A 27049-nucleotide genomic window follows, 5' to 3' on the forward strand; every position below is an offset into this window, starting at 1 on the left:
TTGATCTTTTTATCATGATATTTATTGCTTGTTATAAAAGAGGATGTACAATAATTAGAGGTCTTTGTAAAACTATAATTAACACGGCTGAAAAGATGTCACTGCAGTGTTCCCTTTCCAGAGGTCTGAGACCCATGAAGCTTTAAAAGCAGTGAGTTGCTAACCACCAAGATGGAGCTCATAGCCATTAGTCCTCCTATGATTAAAAAATATCAAGGTAACAAACAGAAATAACAGTTTTTTTTCCATGAAGAAAATACATTTGAAATGTATTATGGTGTGTACAGAAAATAAATGAAGAAAAATTGTAAGTACAATATAAAAATAGGGTCTTATGTGCCTTGCAGTTATATGAAAATAAAACTAGAGGTACAGTGTTGCTCACCTGAAAGTGATGGTGTCATAGCAAAGTCAAATTGGGGAAGTAACACACCAGCAGCAATGGGAATGGCAATAACATTGTAAGCCACTGCCCAAGACAAATTTTGGTAAACTTTTGCCATTGTTGCTTGTGCTAGGTCTAATGCATCAATAACCTGTCCGTTAAAATGTCAGGAGACAAGAGAATGGAAAGCCATATGGTGGTTGGTGTTCCAAGTAAGCAAGTAACACAAAAACAGAAGATAATACACAAAACATGCAATATAAAAACAGTTAGAACTGATTTCATTCACAAAAAAAGAAATATGCATTACATCATTGTTGCACCATACAGATGATTGTTTAAGCAGATCACTTGTATCATGGCGTAATCTCAAACTAATATGAAAACAATTAGAGTTGCCACAGGTTCACCTCACAAGTACCGGAAATTTTTGGTAATCAAAATTTCACCTTGTCACCCATTTAGCATCAGAACGAAATGAAAGCAAATTAATGAACCCCAGACATCAGAATGACATACCTGTGAAATTTTGTTGCCCAAAAGTATGATGGATGCTGCATCTGAGGCAGCATTCTCTTGAGCTTCATTCTGCAGAGCTATCCCAACATCAGCTGCGGCCAAAGAGGGCGCATCATTGATCCCATCACCTACCTTAAAGGAGAGGAAAAAAATCTAAGTAAAACACCATTTTCCATTCAATATTCATTGCTAGATCCATTCTAAAAAAACTAAAATCCAGTGTGATGCTTATAACAGAGCATTTTAGGCTCCATTGACCATTGCCATGCATGCTATTCAATGAAGAGCAAGCATAAATATACCTCAAAAATAAAAAATAGAAAAAATCCAATTATTTCGTGTAAAAGATGCATGGAATGTTCAAGACCAGATTCATTATCACTTTATGGTAGGGTTAGCAATATATTATGGACAGAATTGAATGGGACAATCTGTTTTACTCTATTTGGTTCCACTTTATTCAGTGAAACCAAAATGTACGACTTTTATAATGAATGTTGGTCCAAGCGGAGAGGAGATTGGGTTACATTAAGCAAAGTATTGAGTTTTGTGATATAGCTTTAATCATACCATTGCAACACGATGTCCAGCAGCTTTTAGAGATGAAATAAATGCAGATTTCTGCTGAGGAGACAAGGATGCTTTAACAAAATTGTTTTCAATTCCAACTGTCTCAGCTATTATTGCAACTGCTTCTTCCCTGTCTCCTGATAAGAGGACCGTTTTAATCCCCTTCTTCTTGAGCCTTGCAAGAAGGTGTATAATGTATTGTTAGTTTTGAGCTTGATAAATAACTACTCAAAAACGCATTGCCCCTGTTTTTTAAAAAGTGAACCAACTTCACATAGGGCCAAAAAGAAGAAGCAGTAGTATTACTTGCCTAAAATGAGTTGTATGCGTAAAGAAAAGTATATGTACCTCATTACAGTAGATTCAGCATCTTCACGCACAATGTCAGATATGGCAATAGCACCAATGATGCCTTCTCCTTCACGTCCAACATAGACAACAGTTTTAGAATATTTCGAAGATGATGTACTCGATGAATGATTCATCAAAGCACGTTCAAGATTCATCAAAGCAGACGGGTTCATTCTAGTCTTGAAACGATCACAGACCCATTCTAGAGACCCAACCGCAACCAAACGCCCATCTATTTCTGCCAAGGTTCCAAAACCTGGTTCAACTATCTGTCCTTTTGTGAGTGGAAGGACCAATTCTAAAGACTCAGCTTTGTTAGTAATAGCCTTTGCTATTGGATGAGATGCAGTTTTCTCCACTGCCGCAGCAATCTGAAGAATTTCCGACTCTCCATACTCAATAGAGCCTATGGCAGAAACAACTGGTTTTCCTCTGGTAAGGGTTCCTGTCTGAAAGTTTGGTTTTAGAAATCCTTCCTCTTTGTTCATGAGATAAATGTTAGTCAATGCTCAAAGTTGGAAGAGCATTCAGAATCAGATTATGTTTTAATAGTTAATTGCGTTCATTTATTATATACAATGTGCTATATATTACACTGTACTACATGATCTTGTTTAGATTGAATAAATAATGGCAAACATGAGAGGCGAGTCACCGACTTAAATACTTATGTTCCTTCTCCCTAATTCTGGATGTTCTCAATTGTCATTCTTCAAGTCTAAACATCACACACAACTCCAGTCTTATGAAAAAACTATTTTGTAAAATCCAATTGCTGAATTATAAGTAATTAGTATGTTGAACTAAACTCCAACTTTTGGAAATTTTAAATAAAAATAGACATGGATCATATTGTGTTGTTTTCTGTTATTTGAAGAGTATATATTTATTTAGTCTGAAGAAATTATGATGAAGCAATAAATCAAAGATTAATGTAAAGTTTGTTAATTATGATATATATGAATATACTGCAAACTTCAAACAGTCCTTTCTTTAAGAAATGCATGCTACTAAATTCATAAAATAGGTGTACGATTGAATTTGATTATCATTCATGTCAATGTATCCTGACCCTAGGGCTGACAATGAACCTAACTAACTCGAAAATAGTTCGAAACTCAATTCGAAAATTAAATCGTTGAACTAGGCTCATGAACCAAATGAGCTGAGTATGAGCTAAAAATTAAGTTTGTTAACTAAATGAGTTGAACTTGAACTATACATAGTTCGTGATCGTTAGGTTCATGAGTCAACTCGATTATATATGAGATATATTATATTGTATTTAAGAGTAGGTTTAAATATTTGCTCTAAATCTTAGTATCATATTTTATTTTAATCTAACGGTTTTAACTGATAATTTATATTCTCTAGTGAGCAAAATATTTCTACAAATAATTATACAAATAAAATTAACATCGTATGAATTCCAATCTTATAACTTTAATTTTATTTCTATATTTTTTATTTAAAAAATATTAATTTAAAATGTCGAGTATATATATATATATATATATATATATATATATATATATATATATATATATATATATATATATATATATATATATATATATATATATATATATATATATATATATATATATATATATATATATATATATATATATATATATATATATATATATATATATATATATATATATATATATATATATATATATAAAATAGACTTTAAAAAATTGCTTTTAAGTCCGTGAAATAAGCGAGTTGAACCTAACGAGTTGAATCGAGATGTTCGTGAACTTCTAACAAGTCGAGTTTGACCTGAAAAAAAGATCGAGATAAACTCGAACTCAAACTCGGCCAATTCTTAACGAGTCGAGTTTGAGCTGAAAAAAAGTTCGTCATGAACTCGAACTCGGCCAATTCTTAACGAGTCAAACTGAGCTGAGGCGAGTTCGACTCGACTCGACTCATTTCTAGCCCTACCTGACCCTATAATAGACACATATACCCGGAAGCAGATATATGTGTGTTATTGTGATTGTGTAGAAAGGGAGAGAATCAGATATTAGTCTATGAATATTAAATTTACCTTATCTAGAGCAATATAATTTACTCCGGCCAAGCGTTCTAGCACATCCCCTCCTCTGATTAGAAGTCCTTTTCTTGCGCCTGGTCATTGCAGAGACAGTTTAAGCCTATTGTATGAAATAGTAAAAAAAGGGATAGAAGATACTAAAAACATCAAACCAAGATGCCAGGCAGTAATATGGTATATTTTATAAAGTAAATTCACAAATTCAAGTGTAGAACTTATGCCTGACTGTAAGACAGTTACGTACTTTATAATTGTAGTAGTTGTGATTCTTTTGCATTGGAAAACATATATTTATAGAACCACGGACAATCAAGAATGCTATAAACTAAAAAAAATGAAAGAAATAAACAATAAAGCTAAAATGAAAATGAAATGTGAAAATATTACTTAATGCCAATCAATTTTTCAAGGAAGCAGAAATTGGAAATGTCAAACTCAGATTCTATGAGTGAAAACTGTGTATTCTTCCCTTGGGAAAATTCTCATATATATACACGTTAAATTACAAGATAAATGGGCTATTCTTCCTAATAAATCAGAAACTGCCATATATACATTTATGCAGTTTATTATGCTAATTAACACTACTAATTATATTCTAATAAATCAGATAGTGCAGTATAATATACATTTATGCACAAATATTCTGATTAGTAATTATCATAAATGTAGTCATTAAACCTATTGACATCCCCCCTCAAATTGATGCTGGTAAATCAACAAGCATCAATTTGCTAACTAAAAAATTGTGCCGCTGACGTGTCAATGATTTAGTGAAGATATCAGCTGTCTGAACAGATGTGGAAACATGAGGTAGATTGATAACTCTTCGATCATAGGCTTCCCGAATAGAGTGACAATCAACCTCAATGTGCTTCGTTCGTTCATGGTAAACTGGATTCGCTGCAATTTGTATAGCACTAGTGTTGTCAGCATATAACGAAGTTGGTTGTGCTTGAGCGAATCCAAGTTCTGTAAGAAGACCGCGCAACCATATTATTTCAGAACAAGCAGCAGACATTGCACGGTATTCGGCTTCGGTGGATGACTTTGAAACTGAATCTTGTTTCTTACACTTCCAAGAAATAGGAGCATTTCCTAAGAACATACACCAGCCGGTAGTAGACTTTCTTGTGTCTGGACACCCTGCCCAATCAGCGTCACTGTATGCTTGAAGTTGGAGTGTCGTATCATGAGGAAAAAATAAACCCCGTTTTGAGGTTCCAATGAGGTATCTAATGATTCGCTGCACTGCTGAAAAATGGAAATGTCGTGGTGCTTGCATGAACCTGCTAACCGTGTGTACAGCAAAAGATATATCGGGGCGAGTTATAGTTACATAGATAAGACTACCAACCAGCTTGCGATAAAGAGTTGGATCATCAAGAAGGTCACCTTCATCTCGTCGATATTTAACATTAACTTCCATGGGAGTGTCAACAGGATTTCCGCTTGTGAGTTCAGCAAGTTGGACTAGATCCTTAATGTACTTTTGTTGATTTACAAAAATTCCTTCAGGTTGATAATGTACCTCTAACCCCAAGAAGTAAGTAAGACGTCCCAATTCTTTCATGTGAAAAGATGAATGCAACATGTGTTTGATTGTAGAGATACCTTCTTGATCAGAACCAGTCACCACAATATCATCCACATAAACAAGAAGCACCACAATGCCTTTAGGAGTCCTTTGTAGAAAAAGAGATGGATCATATTGACTTTGAATAAATGAAAAACCAAGTAAGGTAGATCGGAACTTTTCAAACCATACGCGTGGTGCCTGTTTTAAACCATATAGCGATCGTTTTAGTTTGCAAACAGTATTTGAGGAAGAAGTGGGCATACCGTTGGGAAGTTTGATATAAACTTCTTCCTTAAGATCACCGTGTAGGAATGCATTTTTCACATCCATTTGATGTAGTGGCCAGGATTGTGATGCAGCAAGAGCAAGAATGGTGCGGACAGTAGTCATCTTGGCGACCGGGGCAAAAGTCTCGTCATAGTCTAGTCCATACTCTTGCTTATTTCCAAGTACTACCAAACGAACCTTGTAACGATCTATTGATCCATCAGAACGCAACTTTATAGAAAACACAAATTTGCTGCCTAAAGGTTTAACAGTTGGAGGACAAGGTACAGTTTCCCATGTTTGATTTTCTTCTAAGGCCAAAAGTTCATTTTCAATAGCTGTCTGCCAACAACCATGCTCCATTGCCTGTGTATAAGAAGAAGGAATAGAAACACAAGATAATGCTGCTGTCAAGGATAAGGGATTAGAGAAACCATACTTTTCTGGCGGCTTACGGATGCGCGTACCCTGTCGTACAGGGCCTGGTTCTGGTTCTTGTATTGGATCAGCAGTCGAGGAACTTTCTCGAAGGGGCCCGTGGGAGTCAGCTGGCTGATTTTGGGTGACAACACGGCGTCTTTGGTAGGTCAACAGAGGCTTAGAGGATGGCTGGCCTGTAGAAGAGTTAGAAAACAGTGGCAAAACAGAAAATGTAGAAGAAGGAAGATCATGATGGGTTGCAAAAAAATATTTTTTTTCAAAAAAAATGACATTTCTAGAAACCCGAATTCGACGAAGATTAGGATCATAGCATAGAAATCCTTTTTGATGAGATGAATATCCAAGAAAAGCACATTCAACAGATTGTGCCGTAAGTTTAGTGCGTTCTCGTGGAGGAAGATGAACATAACACACACATCCGAAAACACGAAGAGTGGAGTAATCTGGTGGGTTACCAAATACTCGGCTGAACGGAGATTCATTATTTATTGATGGGGATGGCAAGTTGTTTATAAGATGAACTGCTGTGGATAGGGCTTCACACCAGAATCGTGTTGGCACATTAGACTCGATTAAAAGTGTGCGGACAACATCAAGCAAATGACGATTTTTTCTTTCAGCTACCCCATTTTGTTGGGGAGTTGAAGGACATGATCTTTGAGATACAATCCCATTAGATTGCAAGAATTCTTGAAAAGAGTTTGATGTGTATTCGCCCCCATTGTCAGAGCGAAGTATTTTGATTTTGGATGAAAATTGAGTCTGAACATAAGCATTAAAAAATTTAAAAGTGGAAAAAACTTCATCTTTTGAGCGCAGAAAATAGACCCATGTAAAACGACTATAATCATCGATAAAAGTTACAAAATATTTGTAATTTGCATGAGATATAATCGGTGCCACTCCCCAAACATCACTATGGATAATATCAAAAGGTTGTGTTACTTTCGGTTGATGTGTTGGAAAAGGAAGAATTTTACTTTTGCCAAGCTTACAAGGAATGCAATCAAAATCAATAGAATTAAGAGATGGAGTGTGCTTATTTCCAAGAAAACCAGATTTTAGTATGTCATGGAGTACATTAAAATTTGGATGCCCAAGACGCCTATGCCACATTTGATAATCAACGGTTGCAACATTGCACAAAATAGAAGGTAAAGAAAGACTTGGAAACAAAGATAAATTGAGTGGAAAGAGACGTCCAACTTTAGGCCCCTTCGCAATTATCGTCCCTGAGTGTTGATCCTGCACAAGACAACCAGATTTTGAGAATTGTACTTGACAATCATTGTCAACTAATTGACCAACAGAAATAAGATTACTAGTGAGACCAGGAGAAACAAAAACATCGGTTAAAGTTGAAGAAATATCACCGGTTGCTGTGATAGGTAATTGATTTCCATCAGCAGTATGTATCTTGAGGTTACCAGAATATTTGGTGACATTATTAAGAAATTGAGCTTTGTTGGTCATGTGGTTTGAAGCCCCAGAATCAAAGTACCAAGGTGAAGATGATTTACCTGAGAATCCCAAAGCAGAGAACGCTGAAATGATCATTTGCTGAACCATTTCAGGGGTCAAAGTCTGGGCGGCAGTAGGCACACTTTGTTGGGCAGCAGTATGCGCATTTTGTTGGACAGCGGTATGCGCATTTTGTTGGACAGCAGTAGACGAATCAACCGAAGTTGTGAAGGCTGTTGCATTTCGCTTTGGTGGCCTAGTTGGACATTCTTTTATAATATGCCCATCCTTTTTGCAGTAATTGCAGAATTTTTTTGGACAGTTGGAGGCATAATGCCCAGAGCGCTTGCAACAAAAGCATTGAATATTGCTCATATCATGGTTTCTTGACCTCCCTTGTGCTGTATATGCCACTGGGACAGTAGATGATTTTTGTTCTTCAATGATGGATTGTGTAAGCAAGCGCTGTTCTTCACGTAACAAATCATTGAGACACACATCCAATGAGGGTACTGGATCTCTATGCATCAGATTTGAGCGGATACCTTCAAAATCGTATCTCAATTTCATAAGAAACTGATCTCGTTTAGTAGTGTCGTGAACTGTTTGTACTGTACTTAGGCCTTCGGTACTTAAATTTGAATAAACTATATCAGTGTATTCAGCCCAAAGATTCATGAATTGAGAGTAAAAATCAGATATAGAGAGACTTTCCTGTTTGAGATTAGCTATGTCGTGCTCAAGTTGGAATCTTCGGGCTGCATTGTTCTGACTATAGATTTTCTTCAAGTAAGCCCACATTGTTGCTGCAGTCTTGTATGGTCGAAGGTTCAGAACAATGTTGGGATCAACCGAACCAATGATCCACGACATGATTTGAGCGTCTTTGACCACCCATTTAGCATGTTCAACCTTATCTTTGTCTTTGTTAGGGGCAGGAGTTGTTTCATCAACATGACCCCACAAATCTTTTCCTTTGACATATAAAGAGAATTGGAATTCCCAAGCTGAATAGTTTTTGCCATTAAGGCGAACCATGAAAACATCTTGTTTTTCTTTTGACATTGAATCGAAGAACATTGGAAACACGAGATGGAAATCTTGATTGGAAAAAAAAAAAAAAAAAAGGGGGAAAAGAACAAGACCGGGAAATTCGAAGCTGAAAGACAAAACTAGAGAACAAAGACTAGATTTTGGATCGTGACATGCTCTGATGCCATGTCAAACTCAGATTCTATGAGTGAAAACTGTGTATTCTTCCCTTGGGAGAATTCTCATATATATACACGTTAAATTACAAGATAAATGGGCTATTCTTCCTAATAAATCAGAAACTGCCATATATACATTTATGCAGTTTATTATGCTAATTAACACTACTAATTATATTCTAATAAATCAGATAGTGCAGTATAATATACATTTATGCACAAATATTCTGATTAGTAATTATCATAAATGTAGTCATTAAACCTATTGACAGGAAATTTGTAGCATCGGATAAAACGATTCAAATTTGAGCAACGAGGAGGCTTTTCACCACAAGAGTAATGTGATACATTTAATGTATGTGTTCACTGTTCACATAGAACATGTAAGTTTACTAAATGCAGGAAACATAAATAAAGTACCAAGTGAGGTGCCAACTAGGATTGCTGTTGGTGTGGCAAGACCCAGCGCACATGGACAAGAAACAACCTACAAAAAGGCAAACACTAGATAAGATTATTTAACTCGAAACTATTACAAACACCAAAATTCGGTTTTATCCAGCATGGTAAAGTCAGTTTCAGATAGACAATATCATAAATACTAGCTTATTCTGAAATTTCATTGGTTTGAAAGTCCAAATTGATCGATGTTTGCATTAACTCAAGATTTCTAAGATAAAGGATATGCATAATTTTGTCCAGCATGACCTGAACATCAAGAAAATTCGAAATCCAGTAAAATAGGAGTGCTCCATGCTCAAGAAATAGGGAAGGAAGGAGATACAAGTAGTTTTAATCATGAACCTGAAGCAAAACTATAAGTCAGAGGATCCAAGTTTAGAATTACTCACCAAAACATCTACAGAGAGTTTTAAACTTAAAAGCAGAGGATCTCCTTCCGGGCCCGCAATATCATTGAGCAAAACATCAGGAAATATGTGTGTTCCAAAAAAATACCTAGAGACGAACACAACAAGTTTGTTAAAGTTAACGGGGAATATGAACCAAACATAATGCCTGCTTTATTACTTGAATTTCTTTTATTAATTTGTGCCGTTTTCTTATTCCTAATTTATTTATTTTTTGGTTTTACGACATATTTTAATTTTTTTAGTTTAAGAATAATGATTAATAGGATCAATAAGCAACACCTTATTCTTCCAAGTGCTTTGATACCAACTTGGGAAATGTCCCTGTATATATTAGCTCGCAGACATATTAACTAAGGGCCTTCCCTAAAAACGATTTTGAGGTCGTATTCGTAAGATGAGAATCTAAGAGATCCATTGATCAACTGGAGGAAAAATGTTGTCTCATTACCTGATTTTCTTTCCATGGTTTTCTCTCATTAATTTGTACTGTTTCCTTTTTCCTGGTTACATGTATAAAACTGTGTTTCACATTTTTAGTTTTAATTTAAGACAGACTTTATTTGTGTGATTCTAAAATATTAATAAAATGTATAATCTTCAAAAATTAGAAATAATAATAATAATCAAATTGCAACCTTTTTTTTTGGTGTCTGTACTTCAAAATTAGAAATAATAATCAGATTTCATCCTTTTTTTATTCTAAGTAATGTTAAGAACCCAAAAACCGAGTTCCAAAAAAATATCAGTTTCAATAAGCAATATGATAAAATAGGAGAGAATATCTCCTTCAAGGGTTTCCCCTTCACAATAGAGAATACTCAATTCACATTTTCAAGATTCAAAGATACTCTCTAACTTTTGTATTCTCTTATTTATACACATACTCTATAACAACCTCAACTAACTAACTACTATAACAACTATAACAACTCTAAGTACTATTACTACTCTAATATATATTATTCTATATCGTAACAAGTAAAGCCTTTTACTTTTCTACATGGGAAAATTAATTAAATTTCATAGTAAGATTTTAAGAACCATGGACAATAACATAGGTATGGGAAATAACTCTTTTTTCTTTTGGAGTGTCGGGGATTCGTAGGTTGGACTACATCAATATATGTCATAATAAACTAGTACTCCCCATGTTTTTACTTATATATAGCGTTCAGAAAAATATTTGTACCAAATTATAACTCGTTTTACAATACCAATGAATCATTCATGTTATTTTTCCTACTATACCCTTAAGTATTTAATATTCTTTTAATTTATTTTTCTCATACCATTAATGAATAATAATCTTGTAAAATCCTTCATAATTTATCTTTTTCATACATCAATCATTACATTTCTTAATCTATGTGAAATGTCCCAAACGACTTATGATAAAAAATTGAGGGAGCATTAGTTTGTTGAATGGATAGTCACAAATTCTTTTCATACATGTCATAACCAGATGAGCTAAAAGAATTTGTATAGAAATATAAGGACTTACCAAAATGCAAATGTTGCTGCTGAGAGAGTCATTATGCTAAATACAAATGGCCCTGCTATTGAATCTGCAAGCCTTTGAACAGGTGCTTCACGTGATTGAGCATCCTCAACCTATATTTCACCAGATAAAGTTGTAATATTGTAGAAACTCTCTTAACAAATCCTTGATTCTCATGTCTTAAAGTAATGAACTTATCAGCATTACAATCTCAAAATATTAATAGAATCATCACCATACTGAAAGACGTTGGTTCATAATATAGAGATCAACATAATGAAAATTAGGAAATTTATTTGAGTATCCCCCTCTAACAATGAATCAGTGGGTATCTATACTTAAGGATTGAAAGAATGAAACACCATGATTTCCTCCCCGACAATTGGAGAGACTGGTCTCTACCACCCAAAACTGAATGACCAACTGTGCATGTTTTAATTGATGCTTCCAAACTCAGTTTTGAGAAGGGCCTCCTTTTTACTTATTTGATGAATGGCCATTGGTATTCATACTGCTGCAGTTTGGAAGGGTGGTAAATGGCAACCTGTTTCCAAAAATGCCCCAACTGCCTCCATCTACCTCTTGGCCTCTATTTATAACAACCTAACTAATAGCTTGAAAGGTTTGCTCTTAAGTGACAAGTCTTAACTAATTTTGGCTGAGTTGATTTCTTGGCTCCATTCTTATTTCTCCTGTTGCTAACTTACTTAATTTGTGGATTGTGGTTGGTTGCTAACACATTCCAGAATGCATGATTTTGAAATTAAATGAATAAAATAAGTTATATGTAACACTCAGTCCAATAAAATTACAAAAACTAAGGATTCAAGAAATTACATTCTTATTTGGGAATTGGGATAGAACACGGGGAAACTAGATTATCTCATTAACACTATACAGTCTAACCACTAAGTCACTATAGAAGATTTGATACTAACCATGCGTACAATCTTGGATATCATTGTGTTGGAGCCAGTTGAAGTAGATTCAATCCTTAAAGGACCATCCTGAAATAGATATTTGTTGGCAAATGCAATAGATTAATGATTGCCCTCCAAATCAAAGGGACAAGATTAAAACATCAGATGCTCCCCAGCTGTTAATTTAGCGAGACATCATAAAATTCAAGTTTGATTTTAAAACCTTACCCAGTTTATAGTTCCTGCTGAAACTGTGAGGCCTTCCTCCTTAAATACAGGAAGTGATTCTCCTGTAAGCATGGATTCGTCCACAACGCTTCTTCCTGCAACGACCCTTCCCTGCCCAGAAGCTTATAATGTTAGCAAGCAATACCATGTGAACCAACAAGATTTGTCATATATTCCATCTTAAATTGTGAAGGGATGCCTCATGTTCAACGTGTAAACGATTGTAAAACTGTTTTCTAAGCCAATGCTATTATTAAAGGTGGTGGAAGATTGGGCCCACTTACGTACTTCAGATACTTTTAAAGTTTAAACCTAAACTCAGGCATCACACATATAACAATTATAAATACAATAACATAAACAGAGTTTCACCAACAATCTGAAAGGCTCACATCTATAGGAATAGTTTCTCCAGGCAACACCAACACTGAGTCTCCTACGCGAATATCGTCAGTTGGAACTTCCACACAAATTGAATCAGAGCTCAGCACACTGTCAGTAGATAGGGAACCTTCTGATGATGTAATGACAAGTCTTGACTGAGTAGATATTAGTGACTGGAAAAACATACATCCCGATGATTAAACCAACTTATAAATATAACTCGTCAAAAACAATGCTACTCTTTAAATTCAAACTATAACATGATGCTTAATGCTCATATAAGCCATTTTTCCTTTAACCAATGTTCCAGTTCTTGGATTACTAATTTTTCTAAGAAGTGATGATATACTATCTCTTATTTCTTAGATTACGACTATTAACCGATGTTCCAGTTCTTGGATTACTAATTTTTCTAAGAAATAATGATATAATACTATCTCTTATTTCTTAGATTACGATCATTAATAAATGTTCAAATTCTTGGATTACGACCTTTAACCAATTTTTGTTGGATTACTAATTTCCTTTAACCAATGTTCCAGTTCTTGGATTATGACCTTTTAATTTAAACTATAAATGAAAGTTGAAATGAAATTGGATTTTTAAATGGAACACCATCACAATATCTTATTTATGCTGCAACTCCCAATGGTCATATAGTCACCAAAAGGGAACATATTAATAGATCAGTCTATCCCATTAATGTTGGAGCAGTTACGCTTCCAAAGACTTAAGCTTCATCAACCACTAAAGATATATTATCAAACTTTGCCTATGAAATGTGTAAAAATTTGTTCGAGATCACAAATTTATCAGGTGCGGAAGTCCACACAGGTAAAAACAAATTAAGGAACGTAATCTAACAAAAATCACAAATAAAAAGAAGTTTTACATTTGGGAAAAGAGATCAAGCATGATTATAAAAAAAACAAACTTTTGAATTAAAATAAGGAGCCAAAAGATGGAAGAAGATTTTTAGAATGGTCCAACAAGGACTAAGAATATATAAGAGACAAGAATTTTCTTGAAAACTTATTTTCCTGAAATATTATCTAATATTATCTGTTGGAGTTTCCGCCTTAATTGCGGTCCGCCCCTAGTCTCCTTAATTGCGGCATTTGGATTGCCTTCATTGCAGCCCCCAATACCTTCATTGTGTTGGGTTTGAAGGGGTGAATTTAGTCCAACGTTGGTTAGTGATATGGTTTGTTGTGTGTTTATAAGTGGGAGCATCCTCACCCTAAAAGTTGGTTTTGTAGGGATGAGTTAGGCCCAACCCAAATTCTGAGACTATCAAACAAAAGAGACGAATCACAGACTTACAAGTAATTCATTCATATCACTAGACGCCTGAATCCTTGCTTTTTCTTCTAGAGAACGTCCTAGAAGCACGAAACCAAGAAGCATGACCTGCATGCTAAAAGACAAAATCCTTATATGAGGAGCTTATTATCAACATGAATGTTAGAAATGCGAATAAAGAAGAAGTTGAAGTTATTATCTAGCAAACAAAATCCATTGCCAGGTTGAGTAGTAGTTTGCTCTTGTTTGGCTTACAAAACAAATTTTCAAATGGAAAATACTGAGACATTTGAAAGTAAAGAAAGTCACCGGTTCATCAAAGAATGATGCATCCCATGCCAGCCCGGGATTCAGTAGTGAGATCTATAGCAGAGATGAAGTTCAAATTAACAGCTCATAAAACAAAAACAGAAACTTTGCAATTTTGTAACTTAATGGAACACTCAAATCCCGCAGAGAATCTCACCGAACTGATGATGAAAGCAGCTATTGAACCAAATCCCACGAGAGAGTTCATATTTGGCGACCCTTTCTTCAAAGCATTTAGACCATCAAAGAGTAACTCTGCAACATTTTCGCGAGTCTAGTGCAGTTAGAAAATCGTAACACTATGATTAACTCCGAACTATTAACAAATGTATCCCCGAAATGGCAAGACTACAATTTGAAACAAAATCTTCTTCAAATTCACAAATACATTCATAATTTAAAGTTGTCAGTAAACATGTGCCTTAAAAAACCAAAAATAGCAACTTTAGATATCTAAGTAAAGTAAGTCCCAAATTAACTGACTTATCTAACCAATTCACTGATTACAAAGAGTGTATATATCTATGAAGAGATATAATAATAATTTACTAAAATAACTTTATAAAGATATATTGATGTATTCACATTTACCATAAATACATAATGAAAGATATTGAATTTGGGGTGCTGCAAATAGTATCAATTACTCCCTCCGTCTCATAATAAGTGTCTCATTTGCATTTTTTTCTTATCTCAAATTAATTGTCTATTTACAATTCCAATGCATCAATTATTATTATTTTTCCACTATTATATCCCTATTTATTAACTTTCACGTTATTCAACTACTATTAATAGGGGTATTCTAATAAATGACATTAATTTTTTTACTAAAACCAACACATTCAATCATTTTCTTAAATACCGCGCATTGCTCAAATAAGACATTTATTATGAGACGGAGGAGTAGATGATATAATTCTAAACAAGTAAAGTAATTAAACAAGCGAGCGATACAAGCTAACCTCTTCCAGGTCCCAATAACGCGCTCAAAGCTAATCCACCTTTCACATATGAATTATGAAGAAATTCCATAACCGGTCCTACAAAAATAATAGCAAGTTAAGTTTGAGAAATTTAGTTACAGATTGAAGTATCTAATATTGCATAGTTGGTTTGAACATTACCATGAGCAATATGAATCCCGAAAGAATGAAAAATATGCGAAGCATGCGATCCACAGCAGAGTGCGACCAGAGTCCAAGCCAAAGCGACGCGGTTACGGCTCTTGGCGAGAAGTTCCTCCTTCTTCTTCACCAATTCCTTCCACTTCCTAACATTTTCCGCCACTCCCAAACCAGACTCCCTCTTCTTAGTCGGAAACCCGCATTCGCTCAGTCGCAGAGCAAGGCTCTCGGCAACGCTCGCGTGTTCCTCTTCGAGGCGTTTAAGCTTAACAGCTGCGGTTTCGGTCAACATGTTGACCACGACGGAGTCTACTCGGTCGTCGGCGGAGAGAATGGTTTTGACTCGGGAGACGCAGCCGCCGCACATCATTCCGGTGACATCGAGAAGAACCGGCGAGTCTTTGATTTGTGGCGGGGATTGGAGAAGAGATGATTCTAGTGAAAGAATTTCAGTGCTGATTGAGTTCGAGACGGAGAAGCATGGGCGGGTAATTTGGCGGTGGTTAAGGTGGTGGTAGCGACGTCGTTTTGAGGGTAGTAGAGAAGTGAAGTGGTGGTGGTGATTGAGATTGAGTGTGTAATTGAAAGAAAGGTTAGGTGGCGAGGAGAGGGAAAGCTTTAGGAGTTGAGTTGCCATTATCGGATGTAGTAAATGGGAACCACTGAAATCTCATATGTTATACTTATATGCTGTTGTGAACTTTGACATTCTCAACAAGTGGTCATCGTTAGGGACCGGTAATCTGGTACAGAGCCGGGCTAATCACGACTTTTTTATTTATCATATTTCCTTTTTTTTTGTGTGTGTCATATTTCATTTTTACATTTTATGTTCTATTAATAATTCAAACAAAGAGTTTAAAGGTACTGTTCCTTTAAATTAACTTTATACATTCCACCGATTAAAATTGTCATGTCATATTAATTTTTTTAAATTAAAATTGTGTTATAATTAAATACATGGTTGAGATTGTTTGACAATGTAAAAATATTTTATATTGTCAGTGCATATCTTTTTTTCTCTTCAAACAAAACAAATATAAATTATTTATTCGATAAAAAATATAAATTGTTCTACTAATAATATGACATTAAATGTCAAACTATTGATCATTTTAATAAGTCATGTTTTTTATAATTGACCAATTATATATATTTGTCGAAATTCAATAACGACTTGAGACACTGTTTGACGCAAAATAAATAAATTATTTTTTACATCAGGCAATCTCTCTCGCAAGTACTATTACAGTAATTTATATTAATTTGACAGTTGATCGCATTTCATGCCTCATCACACACATTTGATTACTAACCAATTCTCCTATTTAAAATGGGAAAACGTCATCTCTCGAATTTTCAAATCCTTTATCATTTAAACTCCATTTTTCACTCTTTTACTAGCTTGAGTGTTGGAGTGTTAACCTTGCAGGTTAGCCCCTCTTCACCATATTGAAATCTATGAACCATTCTCAATAAAAATCCAGATCTCTTTCGATCAAAGCACATATTTAAACTTCAAACTCCCCTCCTTCAAATATTCCTTCAGATTTGTCAAACGATGGCAGCTTCCAAAGCTACTCACTCTACCATTCAACGACAAGTCGTTGTTGTCGTTGAAGAAGTCAGGAATGCTCCACCTCATCTTTAAGGGGCGAACTATCAAGTCTTGACAACTACTACATATGTTTCCCTGCCATAAGATCATGTCCAACCTGGGAAAAATTTGGAAGCGAACCTTAGATCTACATTGCAGTTCCACCTAGGCGAACCTTCACTCAGACCTCCACCACATTACTACAAAACATACATACGACGAAGATATATTACCACGACTATTTATTAACCGTAGTGGTATCATATTTTTTACGTGCATTGTTTTTTTATATTTTATGGAAAAACATTTCATCACGATTTTTAAATCTAACCGTAATAATAGAATTTGATAGACAAACTTTGAATCTCAGCATCAACATTTTTCTATTTTTTCAATAAAAATAAGCGTGTGACCCTTAACATTTGTTGTTATTCAAAAATTAAAAGTATAACAACTAAGCTTGTTTCATTCAACCGTAGTTATATGCTTCATATTTCACAATAGTTGTTTCTTGCGCCATGAAATTCTTTTCACTTAGTAAAAATATAACAGACAATTAATTTCGTTCACAACACATAAGAGTGCCACAACGAACAAGACGGCAGCGATATCAAAATCTTCATCATCTTCATTCATTTATGAAAACAAATTTCTTTTTGGAAACTAATTTCTAGAGACGACAAATTTGTTGTTCATTTCTTGTTCTCTCTCCCGCTGTGGTGATGGTACTGCTTTTTGAAAGTTTATGTTCTTCGCTAGGGTTTCTTTTTTAGCATAATGACATTATGATGTGTATTGTTCATGTTGATATGTTTTAGGTTTTGGCGTTGTTAAAAGAAGTAAATGACAACATGCTCTAAGAGAAGAAAATTCTTTTATTTATTGAGAAAGCATTACATTTTAGATAATTTTATTCTTCATCCCTCTTTTCTTCCCATTTGGAGGCCCCAGCAGATGTGCCTTCAGACTTCTGATCCTTTGAAGTTGAAGCTTCCTAAGACTTTTTCTTCTCTTCCTTTGCTTGTTTCTTCATCAGCTTGGTAAATCCCCTTCTTAAAATCCCTCTTTTCAGCCTTATATTGTTTATGTTTACCCATTTTAGTTGTAATTGTCAAGAATTCTTGGCTTGATACTTTTCTCATTATTATTTCTCGTATATATAGAGGTTACAGGACTATATTGGTAATTACACTAAATAATTACATTTTAATAAGAACAAATAAATTTCTAATTTGTCTCCCTTATTCTATAAACAAACCCTTATTCTAGGAACAAACCCTTATTCACATTCCCCCTCAAATTGATGCTGCTTGTCAATAAGCATCAATTTGCTAACAAGAAACTGATGACGTGGACGCGGAACAGCCTTGGTAAGAATATCTGCAATCTGCAACTGAGTACTGACATGAGGAAGTGATATGATTCGGTCATCATAAGCATCACGAATTGAGTGACAGTCAACTTCAATATGTTTGGTGCGTTCATGAAAAACAGGATTTGCAACAATTTGGATGGCACTTGTATTGTCAGCATAAAGTGAAGTTGGCTCTATTTGAGGAAATCTAAGTTCAGCCAAAAGACCACGAAGCCAAATTATTTCAGAACAAGCAGCAGACATGGCACGATACTCAAATTCAGTAGAAGATTTAGAGACTCTCGCTTGTTTCTTACTTTTCCATGAGATCAATGAAGAGCCAAGAAACATGCACCAACCAGTGACAGATCGTCGAGTATCAGGACACCCTGCCCAATCTGCATCACTATAAGCACTCAATTTAGGAGCAACTCCACTAGGAAAGAATAAACCACGATGAGAGCTTCCCTTTAAGTAACGAATTATACGACGAACTGTTGCCAAGTGAAGGTGGCGAGGAGAGTGCATGAATTGACTTACTTGTTGAACAACAAACGATATGTCAGGGCGAGTAATAGTCAAGTAATTAAGGCTACCCACGAGTTGACGATACAATAAGGGATCATGCAACAAATCACCATCATCACGATGATATTTAACATTAACCTCAAGCGGAGTATCCACTGGATTAGCCGATTGGAGATCAGCCATGGAAATTAAATTTGTGGCATACTTGTGTTGATGGAGGAATATGCCCTTGGATGTAGAATGAACCTCAAGACCAAGAAAATAATGCAAATTACCAAGATCTTTCATATGAAACGCTGCTTGTAACTGCTATTTAAGGCTTTGAATGGAAGCATGATCAGAACCAGTAATAATCATATCATCAACATACAGAAGAAGTAGGACGATTCCAGTAGACGTTCTATGAATAAATAGAGAAGAATCATACTGACTCTGAGTAAAGGAGAACCCAAGTAGAATGGAGCGGAATTTTTCATACCATGCTATAGGCGCTTGTTTCAAACCGTATAAGGAGCGTTTAAGCTTGCACACACCCTTAGATGATGAAAATAAACCTTGAGGAGGAGTCATATAAATGTCTTCCGTGAGGTCACCATGAAGAAAAGCATTTTTCACATCTAATTGATAAAGAGCCCACCCGTTAGAAGCAGCTATAGAGAGTATCGTACGAACAAATGTCATTTTAGCAACCGGTGCAAATGTCTCATCATAATCAATTCCATATTCCTGCTTGTTTCCTAAGGCAACCAAGCGAGCCTTGAAACGGTTGAGGGACCCATCCAAATTCAATTTCATAGAATACACCCATTTGCAGCCAATGAGTTTGACATCAGGAGGACAAGAGACAATATCCCATGTGAAATTCTCTTGAAGAGCTTGAAGTTCCTCATTCATTGCTTTTATCCAACGTACATCTTTAACAGCCTGTGAATAACAAGTAGGAATAGATATGCCAGAGAGGGTGGCAGTCAGAGAAGTATGTGCTGAATCATACCTGTCTGGTGAATATCTGTCTGGTGCTCAAGATATTCGAACAGAACATCGTGGTTCAACCGTTACAGGATCAGGTGGCGGTTCAGCGTCGGGAAGGGGTGTGGGAACCTGCTGTTTGTGTTTTCTGACATATACATGACCTGGTTTATAACGCTCTATAGATTGAGGCATAATAGAAAACTTAGGAAGAGTAACAATATCATTCATGACAGGAGAAACGCATGGAAACATAAACTGATTATCAAAAAATGTCACATTCCTAGAAATGCGAAAACGATGGTTAGTGACATCATAACACACAAATCCCTTATGTGAGTGACTATACCCCATAAACGCACATTGAACAGACTGTGCTCCAAGCTTATATCTTTCAAATGGAGGTAAGTGCACAAAACAAACACATCCAAAAGTATGTAAATCATTATAACTAGGCTGAATTTTAAAAAGGCGAAAGAAGGGAGAATCAAAAAAAATAACCGTAGAAGGAAGACGATTGATCAAGAATACGGCTGTGGAAAGAGCCTCAACCTAAAATCGGGATGGCACAGAAGCTTGAAGAAGTAATGTGCGTGTTACATCAAGCAAATGACGATTCTTTCGCTCTGCCATCCCGTTTTGTTGAGGGGTATTGGGACAAGACCGTTGAGACAAGATCCCTTTTTGTTGAAGGTATTCCTGAAATTCATGAGACATATACTCACCTCCCGAGTCAGATCAAAAAATTTTAACACTTGCTTGAAATTGATTTTCAACATATGTCAAAAACTTCTGAAACATAGAAAACACTTCAGACTTAGATCTAAGAAAATATATCCAAGTAAAGCGGCTGTAATCATCAATAAATGTGACAAAATATTTATAGTGAGCATGAGATGTTGCAGGAGACATTCCCTACACATCACTATGAATCATCTCAAAATAAGTAGAAGCACGATGAGCGCCTGACGGAAAAGGGAGTATTTTACTTTTAGCCAGTTTGCAAACAGAACATGAAATAGAAGTAGTACACGCATGTTTATTTCCCAACAAACTAGTTTTAAATAAATGAGACAAAACAACAGAATTTGGATGGCCCAATTTTCTATGCCAAACCTCATAAGAGTTCAAAACAGTATTACATGCAAAAGATAAATGACTAGAACTAAACTGGAGTGGAAACAATCTTCCCACTTTAGGCCCCTTCGCGATCACCTTTCCCGACACCTGCTCCTGCACAAGACAACCAACACGAGAAAAACTAACATTACCATTGTTATCCACCAATTGACCAACCGACAATAAGTTGGAAGCAAGTCTGGGTGATACAAGCACGTCACGAAAGTTTGAGTCTATGTCACCAACATTAGTGATAGAAAGTTTATTACCATCGGCAATTTGAATTTGCTGATTACCATTATAGGAATGTACATTTTGTAAGTATTTAGAGGAACCCGTCATGTGATTGGATGCACCAAAATCAAGAAACCATGATTGAGAATTATTAGAAGACTTACCCTGAATTCCCAAGGCTGAAAGAGCAGAAAGTACCATTTGTTGAATCATTTCAGGTTGTAGAACACTACCGGTACCAGTACTGAGAGGACCAACTGCAGAGTTGGTAGTGTCATGGAATGCTTGAGTTGGACGTTATACTGGTCGGGGAGGACGTGTGGGACAGTCAGAGATGATATGACCCTGTTGTTTGCAATAGTTGCAAAACTTCTTACTGCAGTTGCGAGCTACATGTCCAAATTGTTTGCAAGAAAAACATTGAACTTGTCGCATATCACGACCCTTTCCTCTACGTTGAGCAGCATATGCAATTGCCACAGGTTCGGAACTAACCGCACCATGAGACATGGTTCCTTGCGTAAGTAGACGTTGTTCCTCCCTTAGAAGTTCACCGACACAAGTATCCAAAGAAGGAACAGGATTCCTATTGAGCAAAGCGCCTCTAACAATCTCGAATTCTGGACGAAGCTTCATGAGAAATTGATCTCGCCTACTTGTGTCGTATACCTCTTGAACAGCCGTGAGAGAGGTTTTGGGAACATTAGCATGTATAATAGCAGAGTGTTCTGTCCAGAGATTCAGAAAACCAGAATAGTATTCTTGAATAGGTAGGTCACCTTGTTTGTAGTTGGCTATGTCTAGCTCCAATTGAAAACGTTTTGCCGAATTGTCCTGGTTGTAAATGCGCTTTAGATAATTCCATCTTTCTTGAGCAGTTGAAAAAGAGCGCAAATTATTTATCATCTGAGGATCAATACTATTGAGAATCCAAGTGATGATTTGAGCATCTTGAGTTTCCCATACATCTAAAGCAGTTTTATCCGTCGGAGCCTTAGAAACACCATCTAAGTGACTCCATAATCCCTTTCCTCTAACATACATCTTGAATTGAAATTTCCAAGCCGAATAATTCTTGCCGGTGAAACGAATACAGAAGTTATCTCTTTCTTTTTTGGAAGCCATTGAAATTATGTTGTAATTAGATTCAACCTCACTATTGATGTATTACTATAATAATAATAATTATTATTATTATAATAATTATTATTATAATAACAACCTGCAACCAAAAGGAACAAAGCTCATGCACTACCAATATACCCCAAGAACAGTACCACTCGTGAGAACCAAATGAAGTCGTAACAATTCCGATGTTTCAATTTGGAAGTAGCGGCGAAACCAAATGACATTCAGAGTCAGAATCACAAACCACGAACCAAAATAAAACAAAATTATAACCACGAAAACAAACCGGTCACGACCTAGAATCACTATTCGTGAAAGGAGGATCGCAAACAACCGAAGTAAGCCGAAGCCCTAAACCCAGAATCACGATGGCAATCGACACTAAACGAATTCCACGGTGAACAATCAGGAACCAGAAACGATGAACAACAAACTGAATTGATCAGGATGTTGTCACAGAACCAAGAGAGAAAAAAAATCAAAACCAGAAAATCACAGGTTTGATCTATGAGGCTGATACCATGTCAAGAATTCTTGGCTTGATACTTTTCTCATTATTATTTCTCGTATATATAGAGGTTGCAGGGCTATATTGGTAATTACACTAAATAATTACATTTTAATAAGAACAAATCAATTTCTAATTTGTTTCCCTTATTCTAGAAACAAACCCTTATTCTAGGAACAAACCCTTATTCAAAGTAATGTGATATGAATGTTTAAATTTACCCCTTTTTATAAGAAGAAATATGCCTCGAAGACTATGCATCAACTGACTTTGACTATCTTGAAGACTATGCAACAATAATCCGACTTTGACTATCTTAAAGACTATGCTTATATTCTCTCTTATCTCTTTTTTTTTAATCTTTTATGTGTATATTCTTGTCCCTACTTCATATGAAAAATATCAAGAAGGAATATGGAAAAAGTAACAAGTAAGTATTTTATATTCTTCATTCATAATTTACTGTAAGTTATAATTTCTAAGGTTATTCACTAACAATTATTTTTATTTGGAATTATAGGTGTTTATTTGTATGTTGTTTGTTAATAATTAGTATTTCACGTGCAGCTAGCAAGTGGTTATGGGTTTCTACTTATTGGTGATATAGTTGGAAATACTTATTGGTGAACATGGATTTAAGATAGTTGCGAACTTGTGTTCGTTGTGGAAATATTATATGAGTCTTTAATATAATATTTCCATAGAGAACACAGGTTTTCAAGTCTTCATAGCTTCCTTGAACGGTTAGTTATCGAGTTCCTCTCAATTTATCTTAATTATTTGATTTTGTGTTAGTGGATTTGTTATATCATATGTGATTGCTTGTTTCAATAAGCACTCATTGAACGTGCATTCCTTTAAAAAAAATTGAGTTAATAATCAGAAAAAATAATTATTCTTGAAAAACAACTTTGACGATATCTAATGTTTTTTGAATTGCATCCATATTCCTGTAGAATTTGATTCAATGCCATAAATTCTTCAAAAAAGTGTTGATAAATGGATGTCAGTTAAAGTCTTTCACACAAATCTTGATGTTTGAAAAATAAACTAAAAACGAAAAGGAAATCAAATTTTATGTGAAAGACTTAAAAGACATCCATTGATCAATATTACTTTGAAGAGTTTGAGATTGAATCAAATTCTATAGGCTAATGAGGAAATCGTGAATTACAATATGCATACAATTCGAAAACATTGGATCGTTTAAGTTGTTTTTCAAGAATAATTAAAATTTTATATTTTTATCTTAAAAATCTATTTAAATTGTTGTATATGATTAATAAGGGGCAAGTAAGAATAAATAATCCCATATTTTATAATAAACTCTTATATATACCACAACTGTTCTAATATATACCGGTAGTGAAATGCAATTTTTTAAGCGTTTTGATTTCGATTGCAGTTGGGTATCAAACACATGACCCTACATTTATGACAACACTTATTTAAGTTAACTCTTATGGTAGGTAGTGCACTACATAGTTAATTATAACAACCGCACAACCGTAAAGGAAAGCATCGTATATACAATCACACTTTACCTCATAACGATTGGTCATTTGTGGTGGTAAGACTTCTCCAACTGTTGTGGTATCACTTTTCCAGAGTTGTGTCACTACCTACTAGGTTCGGGAGATAAATGCTTCCGGACTTTCAATTTTTGCAGGCTAATCTTGTCTTCCAAGGAGATAACGACCTTTTGAACCACGTATACCAGATGGTGCAGCAACATAACTTCCAGTCCTTAATGGAGGTGCTTACTCAAAATGAATAAAGTTTACACAACGTCAATCTGATGAACAATATTATATAAAAGGAGGCTTCACATAAAACTGCCATTCCTAAACCTAAAAGGGATCCAAAAGAGATTTTGAGGTCATGAAGCAACTGGTGGCAGAAACATCGTACTCCTTTCCTCAGTCCCGAAGGAAGAAGAGGTAGACATACTCCTTTTGAAGTTAGCCACCCTAGGATAAGGGAAAGATACGAGGAATATGCTCTCGTCCAAATGTGAAAGAAAACCCATCTGTCATAAAGTATAATCCCCAAGTCTTTGGAGAAGTCGTTAAAGCTCTATTGCTACAACGGGACTAAAGATATAGATGAACATGTCAAGCATGTAAACGACTAATTGGATTACCTTCAAGCTGATGAGGTCGCGAAGTGAAAACTCTTTGCACTAACCCTGGTCAAATCAACGGTGGCTTGGTATAAGTCTCTTTCAGTTGGAAGCATAGACTTTTGATCTGACCTATGTGAAGCTTTCACCGCCTATTTTATCTTCAAGAAAAGGCAACTGACTACCATGGTTGTTCTTAGCAGAACCAGACAAAGATAGAAAAAAATCACGTGCAGATACATCAACTGCTTTATTAAAGTGGTCATGGCTATTGGAGGCTCAGATGAAAGCTTGGAGTGTTAAATCTTTGAGAAGGGCATGAGACCATACTCCAGGTTTTGATAAAAATTAGGGCACAAAGAGGCCCATAATCCAAAGGTCCTCTTAAATGTGCATCCCTACATCAACTACAAAGAAAAACTCTTGGCCGATGAGGTTAGTTGGGTATCAGGAATTGCAAGGTCTGGCCTATTATCAAAAGAAAAAACACCAGTTGGACCAAGGAAGAAAGTGAATAAGGACTCCGGTCCAGTATTGATATCTACACTCCTTTGAACACTTCATGTGAGAGTATCTTGAAGGAGTGTGTGAACACTAAGTTCAAAGAGGTTAGGATAAGGAACTCATACCTTATCATGGAGTCCCCTCCGACTGACAAGTCCAAATATTGACATTTCCATAAGAGTCACGACCACACCACAAACTATTGCATCCAACTAAAGGATGTAATTAAATGACTAATCAAGAAAAGTTAGTTGGCTGAACACATCAAGGATGAAAAGTGGAGTTATAAGGTTTCTCCAAATAAAAAACAACCATACTAAAATATTAGTGAAGGTGTAGCTGGGAGCAGAGACATTTATATGTTACTCATCCTCTTTCACAATCTGACATTATTGACAAACCCATACTTTCACTAGAATACCCAATTCCAACTGTGTTTAAAGATGTTGTGGATGAAGGAGTTGTTAGAACAAGATTTGTTCTGATCAATTATCTTAGTTTTGATGATAACAATAATATGAATTTTGCTTAAGATAATATGGTACTCTAATCCAATGCAATTTCCTTTTCAGGAAATATCTAAAGAGTACGCATAATTCAGCGCTCAGAAGCTTTGTCTCAAAGGGTTCAGCATGCAACATCAGAACATGGTCTGGCAAGACATCAGAAGATGGTCGAAGCAGAATCAGAACATGGGTCTATGGAAGCATCAGAAGAACAAGAGAACAGAAGCACTGAAGTTCTGATGGTATCACGCTCAGAAGCACTTCAAGGTCAGAAGATCAGAAGATGCTATGCACCAAGCTGTTTGACTCTGATGATATTCCAACGTTATATTCACAAACATCAGATCAGAAGGAAGTACAAGTGGCAAGCTACGCTGACTGACAAAAGGAACGTTAAAAGCTATTCTAGGCTACGTCAGTAGACACAGCGTGAACAAGGCTCGAGGTAGTTGACAAAAGCGTATAACATTAAATGCGATGCTGTACGGAACACGCAAAGCATTAAATGCATTCAACGGTCATCTTCTCCAACGCCTATAAATATGAAGTTCTGATGAGAAGCAAGGTTAACGATTCTGCACCAAAACAACTCAAATCAACTTGCTTAAACTCTGTTCAATCAAAAGCTCAGAATCTTCATCTTCATCAAAGCTCACTACATTGCTGTTGTAATATATTAGTGAGATTAAGCTTAAACGATTAAGAGAAATATCACAGTTTGTGATTATCGCTTTTAAGAAGCATTTGTAATACTCTTAGAATTGATTACATTAAGTTGTAAGGAACTAGAGTGATCGTGTGGATCAGAATACTCTAGGAAGTCTTAGAGGTTATCTAAGCAGGTTGTAACTAGAGTGATCGTGTGGATCAGTAGACTCTAGAAAAGTCTTAGAGGGTATCTAAGCAGTGTTCCTGGAGTGATCAGTGTGTGATCAGAAGACTCTGGAAGACTTAGTTGCTGACTAAGTGGAAAACCATTGTAATCCGTGCG

The 27049-nt window shown here is 35.5% G+C and overlaps 1 protein-coding gene across 1 annotated transcript; it reads right to left on the bottom strand.

Annotated features, from left to right (window-relative positions):
* On the bottom strand, positions 1–16218 carry LOC131660723 (copper-transporting ATPase PAA2, chloroplastic-like). Its single transcript, XM_058930025.1, has 17 exons — positions 15490–16218; positions 15328–15405; positions 14520–14617; positions 14363–14416; positions 14075–14161; positions 12760–12924; positions 12368–12478; positions 12158–12226; positions 11223–11332; positions 9701–9806; positions 9270–9336; positions 3885–3964; positions 1823–2274; positions 1475–1649; positions 905–1036; positions 386–536; positions 1–196 (listed from the first exon to the last, which is right to left on the bottom strand). Exons 1-17 carry the CDS (start codon positions 16124–16126, stop codon positions 99–101), a joined length of 2670 nt encoding a protein of 889 aa, XP_058786008.1. The 5' UTR covers positions 16127–16218; the 3' UTR covers positions 1–98.
* Between the last annotated feature and the right edge of the window lie 10831 nt (positions 16219–27049).

Source organism: Vicia villosa, linkage group LG3 (genome assembly GCF_029867415.1).
Source record: "Vicia villosa cultivar HV-30 ecotype Madison, WI linkage group LG3, Vvil1.0, whole genome shotgun sequence".
Classification (NCBI taxonomy): Eukaryota; Viridiplantae; Streptophyta; class Magnoliopsida; order Fabales; family Fabaceae; genus Vicia; species Vicia villosa.